The sequence below is a fragment of the Electrona antarctica genome, assembly GCF_951216825.1.
Source record: "Electrona antarctica genome assembly, chromosome: 5".
NCBI classification, from domain to species: domain Eukaryota; kingdom Metazoa; phylum Chordata; class Actinopteri; order Myctophiformes; family Myctophidae; genus Electrona; species Electrona antarctica.
In genome coordinates this window covers 49,957,093-49,983,686 of record NC_136810.1, presented here as the reverse complement: position 1 = coordinate 49,983,686, position 26,594 = coordinate 49,957,093, and the positions used below count along the sequence as shown (strand labels likewise).

Genomic DNA, 26,594 nt, shown 5'->3' with positions numbered 1-26,594 from the left:
CTACTGTAACGTGTTACTGTGCACTGCACGCCCACACACATCCCGGTCTCGTGTCCATGTCCAGGCAGTGTTGCATTTATCATCATACTTGGGTCACACACTTCAAGGCATAAGTATGCTGCCTGTGTTCCATACGCACAGATTTGTACTGGCCACACATGACAACGGCAATGTTTGAAACCTTTGCTGATAAGATGCATCAAATCTATCTCACATAGATTTGATCTCTTGGCAGAGTTTGAAGCCTTCAGGAACAGGCTTTTCCCCTTTATCACAACCCAAGCCAAGATGACACTCTTATTGTCTCCACCAGGCCGAAGGCATGGGGAGAGAGTATGTTTTGCACTCCGTCCGTCCGTGTGTCCGTCCGTCCGTCCGTCCGTCCGTCTGTGATCAGCTAATCTCCGGCACCGTTAACCCGGTCGATGCCAGATTTTGCACACACACTCCCTGGATGCCAACGATGAACCTCTGCCCCAAAATTTCCAGAACGGCCTGTTATAGCGCCACCAGGAGGCCGCTTTGTGCAAAACAAGTTTTTGGACAGTACACCTACAGATTTTGTCCAAACATCACGGAAATTGGTACACAGTCTCTCTAGAGCCATTCAACGAAACGGGTCTTTCAGATTTCTCAGACGCCATCCTGATTGGCTAAGATTGGCTTCCAAAGCAAGCAGGAGTGCTCAGTTTCAAACAAAATGCTGCAAATCATGAACACATCGTGTGATTTCCGTGAAATTGTGCACGCACATTCCCACTAGGCCGAGGAAGAAATGCCACATGAACATTTTCAACTCAGCCTCATGGTGGCGCTATAACTGGCAGAAAAGTGTTTTTACCTCTAACTGCACGGATCTGTGGATAACTTTGTATGCCAACTCCCTAGAGGCCAAGGAAAAACCTTTGCCTGGAATGTTTCACATCTACTCTTTATAGCGCCACCAGGAGGCCGACATATGTAAAACACATTTTCTAATATTACTCCTTCAGATTTTATCCAAATTTCACGCAAATCGGTACACATGCTCTCCATAGTCATGTGATCAAGACGGGTTTGTTTGATTTCTCATAATCCACCCTCATTGGCTACGATTGGCTTCTAAACTTTTCAGGAGTAGCCTGCTTTGTACCCGTTTTGTACAAATCGCCACAACTACTCAACGCAGCGTCCGATTGTGGTGAAACTGTGCATGCATATTCCCATAGGGCTTTGGAAGAAATGCCACTTGACAGTTTTCAAATCAGCCTCATGGTGCCGCTACAACAGGCCAAGCCACGCCACACACACGCACGCATGTACACACGCGCACACGCACACACACGTTTATATTGCTCCTAAACATTTTGCCAAACATCACACTCACACTCCTATCCTCCTGGTGGAGACCTGTGCCCAGAAGGGCACTTTTTCTAGTTTTTATTTCTTTTGGCTTATCCCTTTGCTTATTCTTTCTAGCAGTAATTCATTATTATTTGATCATAAATAATACTGTACAAATGACAGATTTATGAGTTATTGTTACACACCTTCATTTGAAGTAACAGTTGATTTGCAAATGTCATAAGAGAGAAAAAAAAACCCACTGACTATCAAATATGTATTGTGAGACAAAATACAGTATGACATTGTTTCACAATTTGGATGATGATTATGATTGAATGCTTTTATCTTGTCTTTTCAGATCTTGGCTGTGTGCTCCAGTATAAAGGAGTCAGCAGGTACAACACCCACACCCACACCCACCTGTCTCCCTTTTACTCTCCCTCTTCCCTCTTCTAAAAATGTCTTCTACATCCTGACAGTTTTCTGAAAAAGCTATGTTTCTATGTCAGTCGTTCTTCGATTTTTCAAAAATAGCAGACCTACAAGCTCGTAGCGCGCCACTCGGTGGCGCGCTATGAGCTTGTAGGTCTGCTATTTTTCAATAGCTAAAGCATAACATAATGCTAACACCAAAAGGGGTTCCCGCCCAAAATGGGCTAATAGCAGGGTTAGGGGTTTAGGGTCACACACAAAAGTGAACCGCTGGCAGCTTTGAGGTTCAGCAAACAAGCTTGTGATCAGAATGCCACCTGTAGAACATAACAACATTCATAATACCTTTGATAGTGTTGTTGTAGTACTCAAGTCCTTGACTCGTCTCGAGTCCGGTCTCGAGTCCACATCTTCATTTACTCGGTCTCGTCTCGCCCTTAATTTGACTTGGACTTGACTCAGTCTCGGACCTTGGCTGCTCGCACAGTGTTTTATGTACCTAATCAAATGAAAAAATAAAGAAAGAAATTATGGTCTCTGTCTCGACTCGGTCTTGCCTTCCGTCCGCCCCTCCGTCCGCCCCTCCCACACTCAGTCTTGACTCGGACTCGCCCCCCCTCGGAATTGGTCTTGACTTGGACTCGCTTTAGGTGGACTAACCTTTGATTCTACTACATGTAGTAGGGCTCTTAATTCCAGCCCATTCGATTAGAGTTAAGATTACTATGGTGTCTGCATAGGTGCATACATACGGTAGGTTATGCTGTAGCTTACATAATACATGTCTACGTCTGTGTGTGTGCGTGCGTGCGTGCGTGCGTGCGTGCCACTATTTGCACTACCGGCAAGTGCGGAATCGCCTTCGTGTTTGAGTAAGGACACGCTGGGATTGGCCAGTGCACTTGTGCAAGGACGTGCTGTGATTGGCCAGAACATGATTTAATACTTCTCAACGTTCGACGCGGCAACTCGCACACTTTTTTTTTTTTAAAGATATTTTTTGCGGCTTACGCCTTTTTATTGATTTTTGAAGGGACAGACAGTAGGCTGACAGGAAACGGGAGAGAGATGGGGGAAGACATGCAGTAAAGGCCGTGTCGGGCTCGGGAGTCGAACCCGCGGCACACTGCGACTGGATTACCAGTCGGGTGCCCAGACGGTTACGCCACCAACTGGGCCACAACTCGCACACTTTAGCGCGCTCGGTGGTGTCTCTCGTGGCTCAAGTTCGCTTGAGACCCCACTGTCACAGTCTAAAACTGCACATTATCCCCTACTACTAGTAGGAGGGGGGCATTTAGGAGTCATTTAAAAGGCGATACGGAGTCAGCTCATTGCATAGCCTCGGGTAGGACATTCCAGAGTCTAGGAGCTTGGACAGCAAAAAAGCCCAATCACCCAGTCCTTAACTGCTGGTCGTGATCTTGGAACCTTTGGGAGAGCCTGAGGGGATGCTTAAACAAGCACATCAAATCCCCCCTCCCCCTCTCTCGTCATGTGCAGTGGTCTCACGGACCATACCATACATCGATGCTGCAATGTAGAAATCATCATCATCACCTTTGTTTATACTCGTCATTTTCAATGTAGCCGAGGTTACAATACACAAAATACAGTCAAAAACAATGCCTTCAACACAATACATTATAAATCAGGATAAATTACAAAGGAACTTTATGCAGAACAACCAGTCAGTCAATCAAATAAAATAAATCAATTGAAGCAGGAGCAATCACGGTGAAAAATGTTCTGGAGCATTCCTTTGAACTGCCTGAAAGATGGCAGGGAGCTCAGTTTAAATGTTTGTTTTTTTGCGGCTTTCGCCTTTATTTTTATATTTTTTATAGAGGGACAGACAGTAGGCTGACAGGAAAATGGGGGAGAGAGATGGGGGGAAGACATGCAGTAAAGGCCGTCGGGATCGGGAGTCGAACCCGCGGCACACTGCCAGGCTGGGTTACCAGCCAAGGTGCCTGGACCGCTGAGCCACGGCCCAGGCCGGGAGCTCAGTTTTAAAGAGTTCATTCCACGAGGTTGGTCTACTGACAGAGAAAGCTGTTTTGCCCAACTCTGTCTGAGCCTGAGGAACCTTGAGCCTTAAGAAATCACTAGAGTGGGTCTGATAGGTGCTATTGTTCAGTTCCATCATGGAACAAATATAGTCAGGGAGCATCCCAGCAATGGCTTTATATAAAAATAGGTGCCAATGCGTATCTCGCCTCTCAGTCAGAGAGGATAAACCTGAGTTCTCATAAAGTGCACAGTGGTGGGTACCATAATTATCACCAGTAGTCCATCGCAAGGCAGAGTGGTATACAGTGTCTAGCCGCTTTAAAAGTGAAGGAGCAACAGACCTATAAATAATGTCCCTGTAGTCCAGGGCCGAGAGGAAAGTGGTCTCAATAATAGCGTTTTTTACTGGAATTTGGAAAACAGAATTTATTGCTATACAGAAAACTTCGTTTTTGTCTTAGTTTGGAGACAAGATCAACAATATGAAATTTAAAAGAAAGTTTATCGTCAAGCCAGATGCCAAGATATTTATATTCAGAGACCTTCTCAATCTTGGAGCCACTTGCAGAAGTACACTATCCAAGTCAGTATTCATGGCCCTAGAAAACAGCATACATTTTATATATTTATATATATATTTATATATTTATATATACATAAAGTCTTAGCTCAACCAGGGCATCCTGGAGAGTATTAAAAGCAAGCTGCAGGTTCTCAATGGCAACCTCAACCGAATCGGCAACACAATATAAAACGGTGTCGTCCGCGTAAAGATGGGATTGACAATCCTTCAAAGTGGAAACAATATTATTAATATATAATGTTAAAATACTCTGTTACAAGTAAAAGTCCAGAATTCTATATGTACTTGAGTAAAAGTATAAAAGTATTCTGGCTTAAATAATTACTTAAAGTACCAAAAGTACTCTTTGTGCAGAATGCCCCATTTCAAGTTTTCAAATGTATAATTTTTGGGTGAAAATAGCAGATCTTGTGAGCTTGTAGATCGGCTATTTTCAAATGGCCGAAATATAGAGCTGAAGTGGTTAATGTACGCTTTGTAATAAGAATTACTAATAATAAAAGTAACTAGTAATTCAACTTTTCAAATAAATGTAGTGGAGTAAAAGTACAATATTTGGATCCGAGATGTAGTGGAGTAGAAGTCAAAGTATTGGAAATTGACAACTCCCATAAAGTACAAAGTCAAATACCTCAAAATTGTACTTACTTAGCCACTTACTACCACAGGTACCACAAAGTGAATGTGAGAGAATGTAAACATTTTAATTTGGGTTTAGAGAGATCAAAGCAGGTCACTGGTGCTAACATTGAATTGTGTTGCTGTGATATGACACAGTATATAAGTCATACTGGTACTGTACGTACTGTACACCGCAGGTCTGTGTGACGTAGCGTCTGCGAGGCTTTGAAACCTACAGTAGTTCAGCCTTCATTAGTAGACAAAAGACGGCTGTGGTTGCAGTTCAAGTATGTAATAGGTAGCTTCAGGTGTGTGTGTGTGTGTGTGTGTGTGTGTGTGTGTGTGTGTGTGTGTGTGTGTGTGTGTGTGTGTGTGTGTGTGTGTGTGTGTGTGTGTGTGTGTGTGTGTGTGTGTGTGTGTGTGTGTGTGTGTGTGTGTGTGTGTGTGTGTGAGAGTTCAAGGTGGAATGTTATTGAAACAGTAATAAGGGTGCTCTCAATCGCAATAGTTTTCAAACCATTCTGTGCCTTAAGGCACACCGATGGGCGATGTGCGAAGTCAAACTCTCAAGGCACACCTGTGTTCAGAGCAAAAACAGCTCATTTACAAGCTCACAACACGTCGCGGTACGATACATGAGCTTGCAGATCAGCTAAAATGTTCCCCTACAATGACAAGTGCCAGTTGAATGAAAGCAGTTGAAATGTATTGTTACGGACCGGTATAAAAAGGACCTCGAGTATTGGGACATTAGCACAAAATACAGATATAGTAAATCACAAATTAATTCACAGCTTGTATACTTGTAAATTGTGCAATAATAATGTGTGGTTGCCTGGTACCACAAGTTTAACCCATTTTGGGCGGGAACCCCTTTTGGTGTTTTAAACATTATGTTGTAATTTAGCTATTGAAAAATAGCAGATCTACAAGCTCATAGCGCGCCACCGAGTGGCGTGCTATGAGCTTGTAGGTCTGCTATTTTTGAAAAATCGTGAAAATATTTTTTTCAGAAAATATTTTTTTTTATTTTGAGGTCAGGACTAAATGGGTTAACACAGCATTATGATTCCACAAAAATGTCTTTCCTTTCTGTCTGTCTGTCTCAGGGTGTGCGGAGTGGCCAGCATCCAGCCAGTTGTGAGCATCCACTGCTCCGTCCTGAATCATCGCTCCCCTCTGCACCTCCCCTCGCTCCCCCCTCTGCCTCCCTCCGTAGCGCCCCTCAGGCATTCCCCTCAGCTGCCCTCGCTCGCTCCCCCGGCTCAGCCTCCCACCGCCCCCGGGGTGCCGTCGTCTGACCCGTCTCAGACTCAGAGCGACCTGCATTCTCAGTCCCACTACTTGTCGTATGGCCAGCAGCACCAGACCAGTGGTCAGCCCGGTAGCCAGCAGTCCCAGCACCACCACTCACACTCCCAGAGCTCGTCCCAGTCCCTGGTCAACGCTCCGGAACAGAACGGCATCCTGGACTGGCTGCGTCGGCTGCGCCTCCATAAGTACTACCCGGTCTTCAAACAGCTCACCATGGAGGAGGTGAGTAACTGTAGAGACCTAGTGATTCTCAAACTTGTTCATTTCAAGGAACCCCCAGACTGGCATGCATTAGGCCATGGACCCCCATAACTCAGAAGGATTGATTGATTGATTGATTGATTGATTGATTGATTGATTGATTAAATACTTTATTAAGAGTTTGCAAAGACAGGCACAGGTGTTGTCTACTCTAAACCACTGTTCTGCATTTCCCACAGTTCCTAGCACTGACAGAGGAGGACCTGAACAAGTATGACTTGACCCAGGGAGCCAAGAAGAAGCTCAAGACTCAGCTGGAGCTACAGAAGTCAGTGTGTGAATAATGAGGCCTTGATGCTTCCAGTGCATGTTTCACTGTCTACAGAAGTCAGTGTGAAATGAATGAGGCCTTGATGCCTCCAGTCAGTGCATGTTTCACTGTCTTTACTTCAAAAAGGCTAGAGCTCTGCACACCAAAGCAGCTACACATGTAGTTGGAAGAATAAAGATGAAAAGATAAAGCTATGAATTAATAAAGTTTTTGTAACTGCTTTGGTGTGCGGGCTGGCTCTACCCTTTTTGAACCGGAGCCTCTTTAGCCCAGCACCCACCGAACTATGCTCGTTACCTAAGTTCCCTTTCACTGTCTTTACTTGTCAGGAATGTAACAGACAATAGTCTGTTGACTCTGTTTCATTATGGGATTACAATCCCAGCAGCAGTTGAGCACTCACTTAAAGCAATATTACACAAGAGGGTAATACTGGTATACTGTCATCATTGTCATACCTGCTTTGCTGCAGGAATGAGCCGATAGGCAAGTTCCATAGGCAGTGCAGAAGTGCCATTAATGACGGTAACGCACACCCTCGAGTGTAATATTGCAATTATACAACAGTTACCCCTAAAAAACACGTCATCTCAATTTCATTATAACTAAGATATTCAAAAAAGAATCCTATGTTTTTAATGACAGATGTAGCTAGCCATTACGACCAAAGATGTCCCAAGAAAACCGTTAGCCTACCACCCAACCGGCTCTGCTCTGGCAGAGCAGCGAGACTCAGCACAGCTGATTTTTTGAGTGGTGCAACCACTCCTTACGGAGCAATGTGTGTGGGTGGCTGGGTGGGTGGCTGGGCTAATGGTTTTCTTGGGACATCTTCCCAGGTTGGCAGAGGAAGTGTAGTGCCCAGGATTACATTAGATAATTGACACTGGGTGGAAAAAAATTGTATCGTGGGATAAAATAAAAAAAAACAGCATGGTTGTTTTTCACCACCTGTGCGCAACCTAACACACACACACACAAACACACATGCACATATTAACTGTATATGATGATTTCGGGTGTACTGTACAGTACAGTACAGTACAGTAGAGGGTACAGTAGAGGGACCCCCACACGGTAACTGTCATTTCTCAATCGTTTCGGACACGGGGCGGCACGCTGGAACCGGCCCGGCCCCCTGGGCGCGTTCCTGTGGGTCTGGAACTTCCGCTCTCAACTTCCGCTCGCTCGAGCCATTGAGTTAGAATGTTACTTCCGGCAGTTTTCCGGGTGCTTCAAAACGCCACTGAGCAACTTCCATTGAAATGAATAGCTGGTGGCGGGGCTGTCGCTCCGCACTCTATCCTTTATAACTGTGTTTACTTAGAAGTAAACACGGTGACTGTACTTGAGTAATAGACTTAACGTACCAAAAGTAAAAGTATTCATTGTGCAGAATGTCCCATTTAAAGTTTGCTCATGTATAAAGATCAGCAAATTATGTACCGATATAGGGCTGATGTTATGTTTTGTAATAATTAAATCTACAAAGTAACTAGTGACTAAAGTCTTCAAATAATTGTATAGTGGAGTAAAAGTGCAATATTTGGATCCGAGATCATGCAAGATGTAGTAGAAGTAAAAAAGTAAGTATAAGTATTGTAAAAGTAAAAAGTATTGGAAATTGGAAATACTCAAGTAAAGTGTAAAATGTACTTAGTTACTTTCCACCACTGTCAATATCAGGCTCACAGCTGTTTACAGTAGGTAAAGTAGTAAGTAAAATATTATGTCATGTTGAACCTAAACACACGGTCAGTGTAGTAGAAAAGCAGAACATTGAAGATCGAGGAAACGTGTCGCTCCCACACACACGCGTACTTGAGCGCGGCGTGGTGTTGAGAAACACGTGAATCAACATCAGTGTTAAATTGATCACTCCCTAGTGGGAAATTAACTCTCGTTAAGTTAAACGAACACAGGCTTTTTACTACGGAGTGTTTTGCACACGGTGGGTGGAGCCAACAACGTGGTGAGCTGAGGCTGATCATGTCTCCCCATAACTATTAACCTGTTAAGATCTGGAACGCATCTGTGTCTCCTTAGCTTTTAACCACTTTAACCACTATTTCATACTTTAGCTGTTGAAAAATAGCAGATCTACAAGCTCATAGCTATGAGAAAAATGAAAAATCGTGAAGATGTGTCACAAATCTTTGAAATTGAATATAATATTCTTTCACAGGGAACGTTTTTTAACTCAAATATTTGCTTCTGGAGGGGGGTCCCTGGAACAAAATATTTTCAGATGGGGGGGGGGGGGGTCTGCCGCAAAATCCAGATCATTCTGGGGACATTGGGGGTCCGTGACATGAAAATGTTTGAGCACCACTGATGAGTTTTTCAGAAAACTGTTAGGATTTTGTAGAATCTGGTCTCTGGTCTCAGTAGGTTAACAGGCTGTGATTATCAGCAGTGTTGTTGGTGCATAATAAGGCCCAGCGGTGGGCCGTCCGTGGTCAATGGTTAACTACAGTTCTAGATGAGCCGAGGCAGATAATGTGTGTGGACTTCAGAAAGAGATAATAGAAAAGGAAACAACTTGTCAGAACACACACACACACACACACACACCATCCACTCACACACTCTTAAGCACGTGCACACTTTCATTCACACATTGTACTCACACGCCTAGATTCCAGATCGGTATCTATCCCCTTGTTTCCATTCAGAGTTTCAACGTATTCCCATTTAGCAGGTGATGACGTGTGTGTGTGTGTGTGTGTGTGTGTGTGTGTGTGTGTGTGTGTGTGTGTGTGTGTGTGTGTGTGTGTGTGTGTGTGTGTGTGTGTGTGTGTGTGTGTGTGTGTGTGTGTGTGTGTGTGTGTGTGTGTGTGTGTGTGTGTGTGTGTGTGTGTGTGTGTGTGTGCGTGCGTGCGTGCGTGCGTGCGTGCTTGCTATCTACTGCACCAGCACTAGAGAGAAAGTGGAAAGTTCCTAATGGTGTCTTTCCATGAGAGGGACTAGAAGCTTAGCTACATCAAGGAAACCTCTACCAAAGTGTCACTGTGCTTTAAGAATTATTTTTGAGAGGACAATGCCTCCCTCTGGTGGCCATAGAGTGAACCAGGTCTATTTTCAAGATCCAGGACACAAAACCTTGAGCGTCACTGTCAACCCATATCAACCAGTAGGTTTCTTATCAAGACCATATAATGGAGCCAGTAGGCTCTACTGGAGCGGAGACATTGTTGTTGTTGTTGTTGTCAGCTATTGTTCGATGTGGCATTGGTCGCGTTGTCCGACTATTACAAACCCTAACCCTAAATCTAACCCTAACCTCAGTCTTAAAGGGGCATTCCACTCATTTTCAACATTTTACCATGTCATTAACATACCTTAGAGCTGTTGTGTGGAAATAATACAAAAGTACCCCCATGCTGTGTTTCCTAGTATGAAAAGTATGAAAAAAATTATTAACATGGTGAAAAACTAATGACATAGTAAAATGTTGAAAATGAGTGGAATGCCCCTTTAACCAGCCACGTAAGTCAGTTTCATAAAAGGAACTAAAACATGATTGCCCAGACTCTTCTTCAACAAAGATGGCGAAAGCAAACATTCTTTGTTCTGTACAAAACACTGAAGTCCTTCAACCAGAAACCTAACCTCAGTCTTAACCAGCCACATAAGCCAGCTTCACGATGTTTTCGCTTCGGCGGCAGTAATTTCACTTCCGCTATTCCTAATCGCAGTCAGTAGGCTACAGTAGAGTCTACTAATGGCAGTCAGTAGGCTACAGTAGAGTCTACTAATGGCAGTCAGTAGGCTACAGTAGAGTCTACTAATGGCAGTCAGTAGGCTACAGTAGAGTCTACTAATGGCAGTCAGTAGGCTACAGTAGAGTCTACTAATGGCAGTCAGTAGGCTACAGTAGAGCCTACTAATGGCAGTCAGTAGGCTACAGTAGAGCCTACTAATGGCAGTCAGTAGGCTACAGTAGAGCCTACTAATGGCAGTCAGTAGGCTACAGTAGAGCCTACTAATGGCAGTCAGTAGGCTACAGTAGAGTCTACTAATGGCAGTCAGTAGGCTACAGTAGAGCCTACTAATGGCAGTCAGTAGGCTACAGTAGAGCCTACTAATGGCAGTCAGTAGGCTACAGTAGAGTCTACTAATGGCAGTCAGTAGGCTACAGTAGAGTCTACTAATGGCAGTCAGTAGGCTACAGTAGAGTCTACTAATGGCAGTCAGTAGGCTACAGTAGAGTCTACTAATGGCAGTCAGTAGGCTACAGTAGAGTCTACTAATGGCAGTCAGTAGGCTACAGTAGAGCCTACTAATGGCAGTCAGTAGGCTACAGTAGAGCCTACTTGGTCTTCATGAGTAACATATTGGTGATTATGGGTTGATAGCATTCGAACTTCGAAGCGGGTAAAACTCAACGACCCCAACAGAAATACAGTAGCTGGCTGACATCACAGCCTGTGGTGGAAAGTATCTAAGTACATTTACTATCTAATGTACTGTACTTAAGCACACTTTTGAGGTATTTGTACTTTACTTGAGTATTTCCAATTTCCAGTACTTTTACTTCTACTCCACTAAATCTCAGAGGCAAATATTGTACTTTTACTCCAGTACAATTATTTGAAAACTTTAGTTACTACTAGTTACTTTGGATTATTATTACAAAACATACTGTACGTTCAGCCCTATATACATTTCGGCCATTTGAAAATAGCAGATCTACAAGCTCACAATGCATCGCGATGCGACACATTGTAAGCTTATACCATCTTGTCAGATCATTGTTGGTTTTCTGCTCTATATGTAAAGTGTCTTGAGACAACTTGTTGTGATTTGACACTTTAATAAAATTGAATTGAATTGAATACCATAGATAGCATGAATCTTATTTAATTAAAAATGTGAACAAGTTAAAGTGTGTGTGTGTCCGTCCGTCCAGCAGGGAGATGAAGATGGAGAAGCGCTATGTAGCCTCCCAGTTCCCAGTGTCGTGTGGTGGCATCGCCCGGGTTACCCCCTCCAGTCACATGGGGCCCTTAGCCCAACCCTCATCCACTTCAGGTAACCACCATCATGAGTACTGTACTTAGGTAAAAAAATAAATAATAATAATAATAATTGTAACTTGTGACCTGCTTTTATCCATGAATCATATTCTAAACAAGTTGCTGCTATTATGAACTGCCAAAAACCAACCAGGGCTGGGAAACCACATCTTGAAGATCAACCGGTCGAACCTGAGGGGGTTTTTGGTCTATCGCAGTGCAATGTTAACCCATTCTGGGCGGGAACCCCTTTTGGTGTTTTAAGCATTATGTTATGCTTTAGCTATTGAAAAATAGCAGATCTACAAGCTCATAGCGCGGCACTGCCGCGCTATGAGCTTGTAGGTCTGCTATTTTTGTAAAAAATCGTGAAAATGCGGTTTCACGACGGCCAATTACATTTGTGGGGTCCTTGACATGAAATATTGATCACCACTGATACAGAAACATGAGGTATTTCAGAAAACAGTCAGAATTTAGAAGTTTTTTTTTTTTTTTTCAGGCCTAAATGGGTTAAAACCAAGTGAAAAACATGGATCCGCAGTCCAATCATGCTCAGGCTTGCTGGTTTTGATTCTGAACTCCAACAAATCCTAACAGGGGAGTGGAGCAGTATATCAATGGTCCAGATATAGGAGGACATTTTGCCATCGACTGACCCGACAATTCTTCCTTCTGCCAGGTCTCGCACCTTCCTACCTAGATATGTCCCAAACCGCCCCCTCAGACATACTTCTACACTCTTGCTTTCAGTTGAGCTTTTAATGAAATCCTTGATGTTATTCTGTGACTCTGGACATCCAAGATGATAATGATAATGAATTGTATTTATATAGCACCTTTCAATCAAGGTTCCAAAGTGCTGGAGTGTGTTCCACAGCCTAGGACAGGTCAGGTGCCCCGGGGCGTCAAAGGCCCGATCACCGCGGGTAACTAGGTTGGTTTGTCACAGGGACCTCCAGGAGGGCCTGATCTGAGGATCTTAGGGGCGACTCACACGGTCGCAACAGATTGATGTATGCTTGTTGTATGAGATGTATAGCTGATGCAAGCTCGCAATACATTTCCAATGGGAGTCACATGGTTTGACACAACATTTGTGCTGTATGAGGGGGAGGGGGGCAGTCGAAACACAGCCGAAAGCCATACAACAGCTTGTAGTCTAAAATGTTGTATCAAACCATGTGACTCCCATTGGAAATGCATTGCGAGCTTGCATCAGCTATACATCTCCTACAACAAGTATACATCAATCTGTTGCGACCGTGTGAGTCGCCCCTAAGGATGCGCTCAGACTTAGGAGGGGACAGCATATCTATAAAGCCCATTCAGGGCTTTATAGATAATAAGTAAAACAAAAAAAGTGAAATCGCTCCTGAAGCTCACAGGCAGCCAATGAAGAGCAGCTAGTATGGGTGTGTGATATGGTCCCATTGTCGAGCGGCAGGGTTCTGCATCGACTGCAGGCGGGATATGACTTTCTTGCTGAGGCTATATACAGCAGTGGTTCTCAAAGTGAGGTCCGGGACCCCCAGGGGTCCTTGAGGGAGTTCCAGGGGGGGCCCCCCAGCAAAATGATAGTTAGGAACCAAATGGACCCTTATTATATGCGAGTGTACACTCTTCAGAGTCAAATTAACATTGATTTTACAATACAAATTGGGTCCCAGAGATAGAAATCCCATTCAATTGAGGTATGTCTATAGCCTAATGATGCATGTCAAACTGTGGGTCCTTGAAATTAAAATGGTCTAGAACTCGTGAAAATCTTTTCAATGAGGGGTCTTCGGGGCAAATAAGTGTTGATTTGGGGGTCCCTTGTCATGAAAAGGTTTTAAGAACCACTGATATACACAGTACACCCTGTGGGTCTCCTCTCCACTCTGTTTTCCCATGTCCATCTGGATGAGCGTTGAGTTGACCCAGACACACTGTATACCTTTGAACGGGACTTGCCTCTAAACTCGACACCGTTCATCTGGTCGCACTCGGAGGTAACATCTGGACTCAGACGTTTGATCTTCTCCTCCCACATGCGCTCTCTGTCAGGGAATAGGAAGTGGAAGGAGAAGAATGCGTGGCTGTCTGGACGGCATGGCGTGACCTGTGGGTCGCTGGGCGGAGTGCCGCCGTGAGATGCTCTCTGGCTCTTATATATTTATCCCATTTAGGCCTGACGTCGACAATTTTTCAAAAATAGCAGACCTACAAGCTCGTAGCGCGCCACTCGGTGGCGCGCTATGAGCTTGTAGATCTGCTATTTTTCAATAGCTAAAGTATAACATAATGCTTAGTTAAAACACCAAAAGGCGTTCCCGTCCAGAATGGGTTATTCAACACATTGGGATGGGTACATTACACAGTGGTTGAAAGTAACTAAGTACGTTTTGGTCATTTCATCGTCTACTCAGGCTTATGTAAACACCGCAGACGGTTTTTAAGTTGCTCGATTCAGTATTTATTTAGATATTTGATATTAATTTTAGCTGCCCCGCCCCCTTCCTAAACAAACCCATTATAACTTCAAACTCCATTTTAACCATGATGGATTAATTGAAAACACCCAACCTTTTTTCTGGTGACTGATATTGTCCTTCTGATACGTGAGGGTGCCATGGTTTGGTCATTTACTGTTTTCATTTATTTTTAATAATTATTTTGGAAAAGAACCTCTTCCAGCGCCGCTTAAAAAATCTAAAAGAATTATTAAAAGTAAGGCCTGTCTTTCTTCGGTATGGCAAAGAAAGTCATGTTGAAACTGGGGTCGTTTCTTTCGCTTCTTTCATGGTAACGTCCAAGAAAGAAAAAGGTGGAAATCTGACGGTATTGTCTTGTTTGTATTTAGAGCCTTTTGATATCCACTTCTTTTGCAGATGAAAGGGCAGTTTTTGATTGGACCTATGCAGGCCCGTAGCCAGCCTTCAGAAAATAGAGAAAGGGGGGGGTAGGCCTAGTCGACGAACATTTTTTCGTCATAGTTTTAGTCGACAAAATCAACACCGGTTCTTATCGCCCTAGATGGAGGACTCCGTCCTCCGCCATAACGTCCAACGCCCAGGACAGAGGTTAATCAAAAGTCGGAACATTACTCATTTCATAACAGAGCACCTGCAGTATACAGGCTGGGAGCGTCTATTGGGAAACATTCTATGTCATTTCCGGCTAGTCCGTCATCCAAAGTGGTCCAGCTCCATTTTAATGGATGGGATTATAAGAAAAAGTCATTCTGCACACCTATGTGTATATTGCCTTACTCTATACTGATTGATTTATTCTATTGTAGCTATTTTATTCTATTTGGTGTATGTATATAGAAATGTTCCTTTTATCATGGAAAAAATATACCACCTGTACTCCCCTGTGGGCAGTCCCTCTCCATGGTAACGGATTGGCGCGGGGCATTTGATTGGCCCCCGCTGATCCCAGAGTTGTACTGTTTGTCAGTTTCTTCTTTATGCCTGATGAAGGTCTGACGACCGAAACGTTGCTCAATAAATCTAAACTCAAGTGAAGACAGTGTGCGGGATTCTTTTTCTCTACTTCTCAATGGATGGGATTAATAATCGTGAATAACGTGAATAACTCGTAATCTATATCAGTGATTCCAATTCTAACAAAAGATTATGTTTTTGACGGCCCATCGCGGTCCCGTAGCCAGTGGCTGTCTATTCTCTTGGGGGGTCTTTTGGCTACATGCTATTATATCCTAGCACAACCAAGATTGCGTCGTGTCACCTTGAAATCAGAGCTATACAGAGTATAGACTGAGTTACGCAAACTCCGTTCACTTCATGGGGCCAGTCCAATGGCGGCTCTTCTACATAGACTTCTATTGGTTTGTCCCTATTTGAAGGCTTCAAATAGGGACAACCGGAAGTTTACGGAATGCATTGGAGTCTATGGGCTCGAGCGAGTACATTAACCACGTGACCGTGCTATTAGATGGCTCTGCTTGAAATGGGCTCTGTAGCTGCAAATCGCTGGGCGATAGGAGTGTTTTAATAAAGTGGTTAATCAGTGTTAAACAGCACACATTCTCAAATGACGCTGTGCGATAGGAGTGTTTTAATAAAGTGGTTAATCAGTGTTAAGCAGCACACATTCTCAAATGACACGTTTGACAGTGACACGTTTTTTTTCTTTTCTTTTTTCTTTTTATTTTAGAGCTGCGAGTGGATGTGGACGCCATGTCCCACCACCATCCCATCCCTCTCCCCAGAGACCACCACCCCGCCCCTCTCCCCAGAGACAGCAGTTCGTCTTCCGGATACTCCAGCTCTCCCTGCTCACCTCGCATCCCGCTCTGCCGCGGCGACTCCGCCTTTGATCGGGCCAGAGACATCCACAGACGTGAGTCGTCATCAGTGAAAACAGACATTTTGTCATTTAACCCCCGTTAACTTCCATTTAAATGTCTCTCATGTAAATTTGTTGTTGAAAGAAAATAAGATTTTTCTTTCGTTTTCATCAAAGAATCACATCATGAATCAGACATAAATCAGAAATAAAATGAGTGCCCCCTTAGCCATTTTAGGAATGCTCCCTCCTTATGTTTTTGCGTGGCACTAGCCCCTCCAATGTCTGGCTTTCAGAAATGATGTCATATGGCAGCCAAGTTTATGGAAAAACCCAGCACATGACGTGGCTTCTTTATGCTTAGGGTTCCTCGTGCTCAGCTGGGCAAGGAACAAGGCGCAGTGCTAAGGCAGAATTATCTGTCTGTGGCCCAGGCGGTGGCGTAACCGTCTGGGCACCCGACTGGTAATCCAGTCGCAGTGTGCCGCGGGTTCGACTCCCGAGCCCGACACGGCCTTTACTGCATGTCTTCCCCCATCTCTCTCCCGTTTCCTGTCAGCCTACTGTCTGTCCCTTCAAAAACCAATAAAAAAAAGGTGTAAGCCGCAAAAAAATATCTTAAAAAAAAAAAAGAATTATCTGTCTGTGCCCCATCTCCCTGGAATTAGTCTTTACTTCACTTACATTATTGGGTCAGTTCAGGGCAATGGTTTTTAACACTTTTGTTCAAGATTGTAATGGTTTTAATTAATTTCCTTTCTGATCCATGGTCTTTTCAATTATTGTTTGCTCCTTATTATTGCTCCTCAATAGGCTCTATGCACAGACAGCAGCCATTTTGGAAAAACTCGGGCCCCTTCACTATTTCCTTCACAGGTTTTTCCGATGATACAAATGAAGGCTCTGTTCCATTCTGGTCAAACAGAGTCAGGGTGCATATTGGCTCACTGGAAACACTCTGCTACACCAGTGGGTTTCAAAGGGTCCTTGAGTGGATTCCAAATGGCCCCGGGTACGGGTGTGTAAAACTGAAAGTCTCTATTTGTTATGGGGGTCCTAAAATGTTTGAGAACCACTCTACACTAAATGGAACAGAGCCTTTATTAGTATTACCAATGTTACTAATTAAGGCTCTGTTCCATTTAGTGAGTGGTTCTCATATCACCCCTCAACTATTTCTGCCAGACATAGTAGCCCAACCCCTTGCATCCAGCAGCCAAACCCAGTGTATTATATTCAACAGTGCAACCAACCCAAAATGAAATAATGTTCCTTTGCTTTCCCAAGGTCAACACAGTTCCATAACGTCACGTCAAGTGGTCAAAACAATGTTCAAATGTTTTATACAGTTCCCCGGACACGCAATGCACACAACACAGTCAGCAGTGTAAAGTGAATGGCCCGTTCACTTCCCTGTCAGACCCCCGTAAATAAAGAAACCCACTCCCCGTCTTGCGTCGATAAAGAGGACTGGCAAAATACTAATAATAACACAAACTGGTTTCACGGGCCTTGGGTAGGTCACTATGACGGCGAGTAACTGGATGCAGCACGGCAATAGCCTCACACAGCGTATGAGAGCTCCTACTACACGCTCAGTTCCTTTGATTCATTCACAAACTTCTGTGAGAGCGTGGGAACATCCATCCATCCATCTTCAACCGCTTATCCGTAGTCGGGTCCACCAGAGTGCTCCAGACTTCCCTCTCCAGAGCAACATTAGTGACTTACTCCTGGGGGATTCCGAGACGTTCCAAGGCCAGTGAGTCGATGTATTTCCTCCAAATGCGCCTTGGTCTGCCCTGGGGTCTCCTCCCAGTGGGACGTACGTCGAGGACCTCCCTAGGGAGGCGCCCGCGAGGCATCCTAACCAGATGCCCGAACCACCTCAGCTGACTCCTTTCCAGGCGAAGGAGCAGCGGTTCTACTCCGAGTCAACTCTCGTGTGACTGAACTTCTCACCCCTCCCGCGTGGGAACATGACGTGGTAGAAAGGCTTAAAGGTGCAGATCAGCACACACACACACTCACTGACTGACTCTCTCTCTCCAACCCCCCCCACCCCCCCTCTCTCAGGCCTGTCTGGGCCAGACCCGGCAGGAGGTCAGGAGAAGGACAGATCGTGTGTGGTTCTCCTGAGCTCCGGCGGCGCTCCAGGTTCCGGTCGGCCCACGGCCCAGGTCCTTCCCGTCCAGACGGACCCGGTTCCTCCACCTCCTCCGCCCTGCTCCTCCCACCTTCCCTTCAACGTCCCCCAGCAGTCTCCGTACCAGGTCCAGGCCGGCTACCCTCAGACGCTGCACTCCCCGCTTCTGAACCCGGCGCGCATCTTGACCTCCCCGCGCAAACCCCGGCCTCCTCCCCCTCCTCCTCCCCTCCTGTGCCCAGAGGATCACCGGGCCAAGGCTTCGGGTTCCGGCCTGCCCGGCGGTCCTGGTCCGGCTTTCGCTACGGGCGTAGGAGGAGTTGGGCAGCAGGGCCAGACGGTCACTGCGGTGAGGCTGGAGAAGCTTTTCCACGGGCTGAGCGTGGACCACCCTTCTCCTTCTGCCCTCCAGGACTCGGCCGTGTCGTGTCGCGTGGGCCTGGTGGGGGGCGCCGTGGGTCTGATGGTGGAGACCAGCTGTGCTCTCACCTCCACCTCCAACAGCCACCATCACGTCTCTCATCCTCCTCTTCACTTCCACCTCTCTTCTTCTTCTTCTTCGTCATCCCTCTCTCCGTCCGGGTACTACGCCTGTCCCTCTGCCTCCATGTCCTCCTCCTTCCCTTCCTCCTCCTCCTCCTCCCCTTCCTCCTTCTCTTTCCCTTCCTTCCCTTCCTTCTCCTCCTCCTCCTCGGCAAAGTCCGCCTCTCTGTCTGGGAACTGCGGGACCAGCGTCGGCGGCTTTGTCCCCATGGCAGCTGGAAGCAGCGTTCCCATGGCGGCGGTTCCCGGCAACAGTTACTGCCCGCCCCCGCCTGCCTCCAGCCCGTCTCACCCCCACTCCTCCTCCTCGTCTTCGTCCTCGCTGGAGAGCCACGGCGCCGGCGGCCACGGCTCCTCGGGGAGCCACGCGCCGGCGTCTTCCTCCGTGTGCGTTTGCAGCTCGTGCGGTTGCCGCGGGAACTGCGGAGCCTACGGGGCTTTCCCCGGGTACGCTACCGCTGCTGCGGCGGCGGCCGGGTACCTGCAGCCGTTCGGCTCGGCCGGCCCCTCCCTCTTCACCCTGGGTCCGCTGCTCCACCTCAGCCCACTGATCGCCACCTCCAGTTCCGCCGCCTACCCGCTGGTGGCGCCGCCGCCCCTCTACCACCACCACCACCACCACGGCCCCCCGGCGGTGGCACACGACCAGCAGCACGGCTTCACAGCGGGCCTCTACCATCATCAGCCCCACGGCATGATGGGAAATGGAGGCCAGAAGCAGCGGGCGGCAGCGGGGAACCTGTCCTGTTATAACTGCGGCGCCAGCGGACACAGGGCTCAGGACTGCAAACAGCCTGTTATGGATTCCACACAGCAAGGTGAGACCACGAGCGGCTGAATTAGGGATGTCAATTGTCTTATCCCATTTAGGCCTGACCTCGAAATTAAAAAAAAATCTTCTAAATCCTCCAGTTTTCTGAAATAAATATTTTCACGATTTTTCAAAAATAGCAGACCTACAAGCCGCGCTACTCGGTGGCGCGCTATGAGCTTGTAGATCTGCTATTTTTCAATAGCTAAATTATAACATAATGTTTAAAACACCAAAAGGGGTTCCCGCCCAAAATGGGTTAATTAATTAATTGATAACAGAAAGAATACAAAAGGCATAATATATTCCTTGATCAAATATTATTTGACCATTTAGATACAGGGCCAGGCAATGGAGTCTTTGTATGAGGAATGGTCTTGTCTGTCACATCACATGCAAGAGCAGATACGTTTCTGTGGTTATCAAGGTGGGGGGGACTTCTTTTTAAGCGGCCCACATGTGCGTTCCTAGGCCACGCGCTCTGCTCGCGCAGATAGCATTACATTCACAGAAAACCGCCCAATGATAGAACCGCATAATTTTCGATGAATTGACTGTTTAGAGAAACAAGAGTAACTATGGAGCTCAATGGAGGTAACAGGATGTGATAATGATAAAAAGGTGCTCACACGGATCAAAAACAGGATCAATACATGATAAAAAGAGAAGGATCCGGACACACAAGGTTAAAAAATGAGTAAGGTGCAGAGCAAGAATGATTGCCCTGATGAAGACCTGTTAGGTCGAAACATGTTGGCAGTTGCCTTTTAAATCAATAAAGGCGTTCCTCATTTTTTAACCTTGTGTGCCCGGATCCTTCTCTTTTTTTTAATTGACTGTTTAGTTGACTAAAGATCGGTGGACCAATGATCACCGCCGTGATTCCGGCGGCAGCCGCCCTTCTATACCTGAAATCACGGTGGCTGAGCCAGGCCACTCCACACTAACTCTGGAGGAGCCTGGGATCCAACTGTTAACCTTGCGGTTGCCATCCGGCCACTCTACCGCTGAACCACTGCCCCGGCCACTCTACCCCTGAGACACTGCCGCCCCCATAAAATGTATTTTAGTGCTACTGCTCCACTAGTGGTACTTCTCCACTAGTCCCTCCCCCCCTAACATTTTAGTCTAGTTTGTATTTGTAGATGAAATTGTCAGTATATTTAGTCTTCATTTTAGTCATCATAGCTTAGTTTTTATTTCGTTTTCGTCATAGTTTTAGTCGACGGTCGCACCCACACAAGATAATGTGTGGGTGCGACATAATAATGTCTTTCTGTCCTTGTTGTATTTGACAGTCATCGTAGCTTAGTTTTTATTTCGTTTTCGTCATAGTTTTAGTCGACGGTCACGGAATGAACCCTGCTGTAGTGTAGAGCACCCACACAAGAGCCGCCTCATAATAATGTCTTTCTGTCCTTGTTGTATTTGACAGGGATGTTTCGACTGAAGTACACGCCTCATCCTGACAGCCAGGACTCTGGGGAGTAACCATGGCAACCTCTCTCTCTCTCTCTCTCTCTCTCTCTCTCTCTCTCTGCCACCCTCCTCCAACCACGTGGCACATCTGCACCTTATCTTTGTAGTCCTGAAGATGCCACTCAGCCACGATAGAAGGACAATGAATAGAACAAGGGCACCCGCTGGTAGCCTGGCTAATAAGCCAGACTCAAATCACACTGTCGTGTGGTATTTGAGTCTGGAGATGCTGTGTATGGATCTTGTTTCCCGGGGGGCGGGTTCAAACATTTTCTCTTTGACGCAATTGGTCAGAGCTACTGTCAGTCAAAGGTCTCAAGCATTGAACGTCACTGTACCAAAGCCCGCCCATATTGCATACCGTGTCCCGATTGGCCACACCAGTTCTCTGGTGTAGGAAATGGGCGTACAATTGAGCCTCTCCAGACCGTAATCCGCCGGCAGGCTCTTTTTTTTTTGCCAATGGCTGATTCGGTCTGGCTTATTAGCCATTAGGCACGACCTAGCGTTCTGATCGTGTCCAGAGAATGTCGACTTTAAAAGGAAAAGTGCCTTCTGTCCGTTTCCAAGTCATCAGCACCGCCAAAGAGTAAGCGTTTCGACAGCAGCGCTTGCGTGAATCCGACTACACGGAAGAACAACCGAGAAGAGGCAGAGTGTGGAATGAAGCGTACGGATCCAATCAGTGGTGTGGAGGCAACACCTTATCTTACTTTCCCCCAAACCCTTTAGGCCTCACTTGTTGTGTAGTGTCATGGCCGCCCCAATGCATTTCCAATGGGAGTCACATGGTTTGACACAACATTTGTGTTGTATGAGGGGGAGGGGCACAGTCGAAACACAGCCGAAAGCCATACAACAGCTTGTAGTCCAAAATGTGGACTACAAACCATGTGACTTCCATTGGAAATGCATTGGGGCGGCCATGACACTACACAACATTCATCCAACAAGCATACAGCAATGCAGTAAAGGTCTGAGTGAGGCCTTATTCTGACAAGGTGAAGAGATCAAAGCATTTCCTGTGTCCTGCGGTTGGCGTCTTAACCACACGAACCCTAGCGTCCCTATTCTGTGGCGAACATTTGGCAAAAGAATTGCAGATCTACAAGCCCACAATGCGTTGCAAGTCGATGCGTTGTGATCTAGTTAGATCGGCTGTTTTTGTGTAGAGGGAAATGGGAGCGGACCTACAGTAGTATGGAGATCTGGACAACCCCGGTGAACTAAGTATGCTGGGGGTGGTTAAACCTCCTAAATATTCATACTCCAGTTTAGTTTTTGGTGCTCACCTTATCAACTAAAAACTGGAGTATTTAGGGTGCCGGTATTCCGTATACGGAGTGTAGAGGGACTCCACCACCAGTGATATGAAGCATCTCTTCACTTGTTCAATAGCGCCAAAGCTGGATCTCTGTCTCGTCCATTCAAAAAAAAAACAACCACAAACTGATCTTCTTGTAAGTGGCACAAGGCTGTGTTTCGACTAACATGCAGACTAAATAATGTCTATTGGAATCAGATTGTTTTTTTTTATCAAGCCGGAACAGCACAAATCCACATGGAAACAGATTATTGCGAACCAGATTTGAACCACATTCCTAGGTGGTTTTATAAGCACTCGTAGACCGAAAGCCTGATTTAAACTTCGTTGTACGATAGCGTCACTCGTCTGTGTCACTTGTTGGACCTTAAAGGTCCCTGCACACTGGACGCGTTTTCGGATTTTTAGCTGCGTTTTTCCCTCGTTTTTCCCGAATAACGCGTCCAGTGTGCAACTACCTTTAGGATCAGATTTGAGAAGCAAATCAGATTTGCCTGCACTCTGAACAAAGCCTAAGAATGAATGGAAGGGAGGTTTATTGGTGTATTGCAATAGAATTGTAATACGTTTGTTTTGGAAGTGAACGTTGCTTCACTTTGTATGCCAGTGCACTTTTTCATATGCACGGTGTATATCAAAAAGCCATCTTGAGCTCAGCTGCAAAAATGACTGTTTTGAGAACATTGATAGGATAATAAGTGATAATAATTCTATCCGTTGATTTTGAAACGTTATTGTCACATCACAGGTTTACGGGTGTAAAAAGTGGGCGACATTCTTTGTTGTATGAGCTCCCGTCATTTGCCTTTGTTTTCAGGAATGGGAAATCAAATAATGGAGATAAAGGTAGAGATCAGACTGGATAATTTGTTCTCAAACCAAAGACACCGAGTGTGTTTACATGCATCAGCATCACAATAACTCATATTCAGGATGCCAAAGTATTCCGTTATAATGTTAAAGGTATATTCAGTGATTTGACTTAATTCAAATATCACTTATTTTTTCTTATTTTTTGGATAATCCTCCCTACTATAAAGTGTGCTGACCATATAAGGAGTTCCTCCCGGTCCCCAGTGAGCCCCTGGGGTCAAAAAACCCTAGTTTCGGTTTGGGCTTTGGGTGGCAAAGCCTTCATCCAATCAGGATGAGAGGGGCCTTCTTCCAATCATGATCGAGTGGGGCGGGCCTTGGTGCACATGCTGTTGGTCTGTTGTACTTCCCCCACTGTAGAGCGTGTGCATGTGCACATCTTGTTACCGGGTGGACCGTTTTTTTTCTCCAAATCACCCAAATCACTGAATGCTCCTTTAAGCTGCACTCCATAGTGTGCTATTATAGTTTCTTCTCTATTCCCAGCTACTATTTTAGAATCTGTACGGGGGAAGTGTGCCAGACCATTTGTTGTCCTAGTTGCATCTTCAAAGCATTTTTGTTACGATATATCAGTGATGGAAAGTCACCAAGTAGATTTACTGTACTAAAGTACAAATTGTGAGATATTTGTACTTTACTTGAGTAATTCCAACTTCCAATACTTTTACTTCGACTCCACTACATCTTGGATCCAAATATTGTACCACAATATTTTGATGCAAATACTTTTGTACTTTTACTCAAGTGAATTTAGAATTCGGGACTTTTACTTAAATAAGTAAAAGTATTGCAGTATTGATACCTTTACTTATAAAACATTTGAGTACTTTTTCCACCACTGCCAGATATGCTCTGGGCAAGAACGTCTGCAACATCTCAACCATGAGCGATATACACAAGTAATTGACAATGTTAGTGTCCCACATTTTGTTGTGACTACCTGACAAAGCAATATGGTCCTGTACTTTTAAGAGCCCATTATGTATGGCTTTGGCTTAGTTGAGAATTTAATTTAAGAGTAAAAAATAGAACTGTAAACCTACGATGATGCCTTCTAGTTTACACAAATAGATTAATTGAATTGACTAATTGAATGACAGGGTAGCTGGAATTACTCTTCACATACTCTTTCACACATGCACGCAGGCGCGCACACACGCACACACACACACGCACACACACACACACACACACACACACACACACACACACACACACACACACACACCTTGACCTTTTTAGGTATTCATCAACAACAAAACATATAATGTAATCTTAATGTTGGTGTATGAATGTTGAATTGCCTGGAAGTGATTCAAAAAAAGTTGTCTTTAGGAAAAGTTGGGGCAATTTATTTTGTAATAACGAATGTGTAGTAGGGTCTATGCAAGGCTGACATTTCTGAACTTGTTTTTTGAGTGTCCAGTGGCCAGTGAAGCACTTTGAATCACCTTAATGAACAAGATTTCAGACATGGATGAACACTATTAAGGTGTTAATGAGATAAGGGAGATAAAATGGGAATTATGGATTTTATTTGAGAAATGGAATTAATAAAGACAGATTGAGTAAGAAAAAAATAAGAAGAAGAGAAGAAAGAAACGCAACTACCTGGCAGAATTGTTGAAGAAGTTATCCAGTAGGGTAACTTCCGGTTGGACTTTTACTAGAGCTTATTTCTGGGCAGGCACCAGCCTTTTGAAAGACACAAGGACATAGATGTCCTTAAGATGGCCTTCTATAGCTGTATATCCCTGGAGGACGCAGCACTGTCACATTGGACATGATGTGATGTTTATTTAAAATGGTAACTTCAAATACACGTGCCAATCACAACTTATTCAAGTGAGAACCGTATAAGGTTTATTCTACTACTGCATTATAGAAGCAGAAATCAGAATAACAAAACCAGCTGTTCATCTAATCCTGCTATAGTGTTGAGTTCTGCTAGTAATACATGGTTTGCATTTCACCTTAAAAAAACGTGCAATATACTATGTTGTAAATCTTTGATATACTTTGTAGAATGTTTTAGGACTACAGCAATTTCTATGTTTGAAAATTCAAACGCCCGAGGAACTGACATTCTTGATGAATGTGAGAGGCTGGAAACACAGTAGTTTCCAGTTACTTTAAAGTCTTCTCTGCATTTTCTTATACAGTAGCCTATATTATCAGTTACAGTGGTCTCTAAAGGTGGCCTTACACTAGCCGATAATCGATAAACCGCTCAAAGCACGATCGGGATCGGCCCGATCAACATCAATAATGTTTGATATTTGCTCTGCCCCGCTCCGATTATCCTGTAGTGTGTGGTGCTATCAGATTTCAGATTGAAAAGAATCGGCTAGTGTAAGGCCACCTTAAGTCTCCGAGATAAAAGGGAGCTAGCACTGCCAAATTTTGAAAAGGTGAATTTCTACTGTGTGTTAAAAGAAAATAAAAAAAGTTCACCGAAAAGATTGAAATGAAAGCGTTTACAGCAGGTACGAGGAGGCCTTTTAATGATTACATTGTAAAAAGACAACGGTTTCAAATTAAATGTTCTTTGTGATTTTTTTGTTTTGCATGTGAATTCAAGCAAGACTGAATTCAAAAGTTACAATGCTGCAGCATGCATGTTGCTTCATATTTAGTAGGCTATATTATATTATATATATTTTGCAATATTTTGTGTGCAACTGTTTGCAGCTAATTTGATCTTGAAAATGATCCTGTTTATTTTTAAGTTCAAATCTCGTATCACTTTGTGTGTTTAAGATGATTGTTTGATGATTGTTTAATATTTTGCATCAAAATATTGAGAGATTAAAAGAAATTGAATAGTTTTCCTTCCCAGTGGATGTGGGCTCTCTCTCTCTCTCTCTCTCTCTCTCTCTCTCTCTCTCTCTCTCACTCAAATACAGTGGTCAATGGTTCTCGGCTTAGGAGGTAGGCCTAGTTGGGGAAAGTAAAGGCCTATTCATAGTCCAGTTTTCGGTGATGAGGTGACCTCTTCACCAAAAACTCAACTATGAATAGGCCTTTAGCCAAATTTGTGACCAATCTGCAAAGTGCAAAACCAATGCTTGCAATGGATTCAGAATCATGCAAAAACCCTAGTTTGACCCCCTCACATGCTACTTAAAGCAGAATGAAAATGTGTACATTTTGCCTTCATAGATTGTTAATGGTACCCCAACTTTCAGCAACTGTCACAAAGTTGGGTTTGAACAATTTGAGAGATGATATGAGTGTACACACCTTTATAAACACATTTGTGAAGAAAATTTTGCAGATT

General features: G+C 44.7%; 1 protein-coding gene across 1 annotated transcript in view; it reads left to right on the top strand.

The window, feature by feature from the left end:
- Nucleotides 1-21,834, top strand: part of zcchc14 (zinc finger, CCHC domain containing 14) — a gene marked incomplete at its 5' end in the record, with an annotated part of 48,154 nt that extends 26,320 nt beyond the window's left edge. Inside the window, 8 exons of the mRNA XM_079501124.1 lie at nucleotides 1,685-1,721; nucleotides 6,085-6,511; nucleotides 6,730-6,818; nucleotides 11,734-11,855; nucleotides 16,004-16,189; nucleotides 18,212-19,642; nucleotides 21,071-21,281; nucleotides 21,610-21,834. Of these exons, the coding sequence (XP_079357250.1) occupies nucleotides 1,685-1,721; nucleotides 6,085-6,511; nucleotides 6,730-6,818; nucleotides 11,734-11,855; nucleotides 16,004-16,189; nucleotides 18,212-19,642; nucleotides 21,071-21,126 (2,348 nt within the window). The 3' untranslated portion in view covers nucleotides 21,127-21,281; nucleotides 21,610-21,834. The remainder of the gene's footprint in view (nucleotides 1-1,684; nucleotides 1,722-6,084; nucleotides 6,512-6,729; nucleotides 6,819-11,733; nucleotides 11,856-16,003; nucleotides 16,190-18,211; nucleotides 19,643-21,070; nucleotides 21,282-21,609) is intronic.
- Between the last annotated feature and the right edge of the window lie 4,760 nt (nucleotides 21,835-26,594).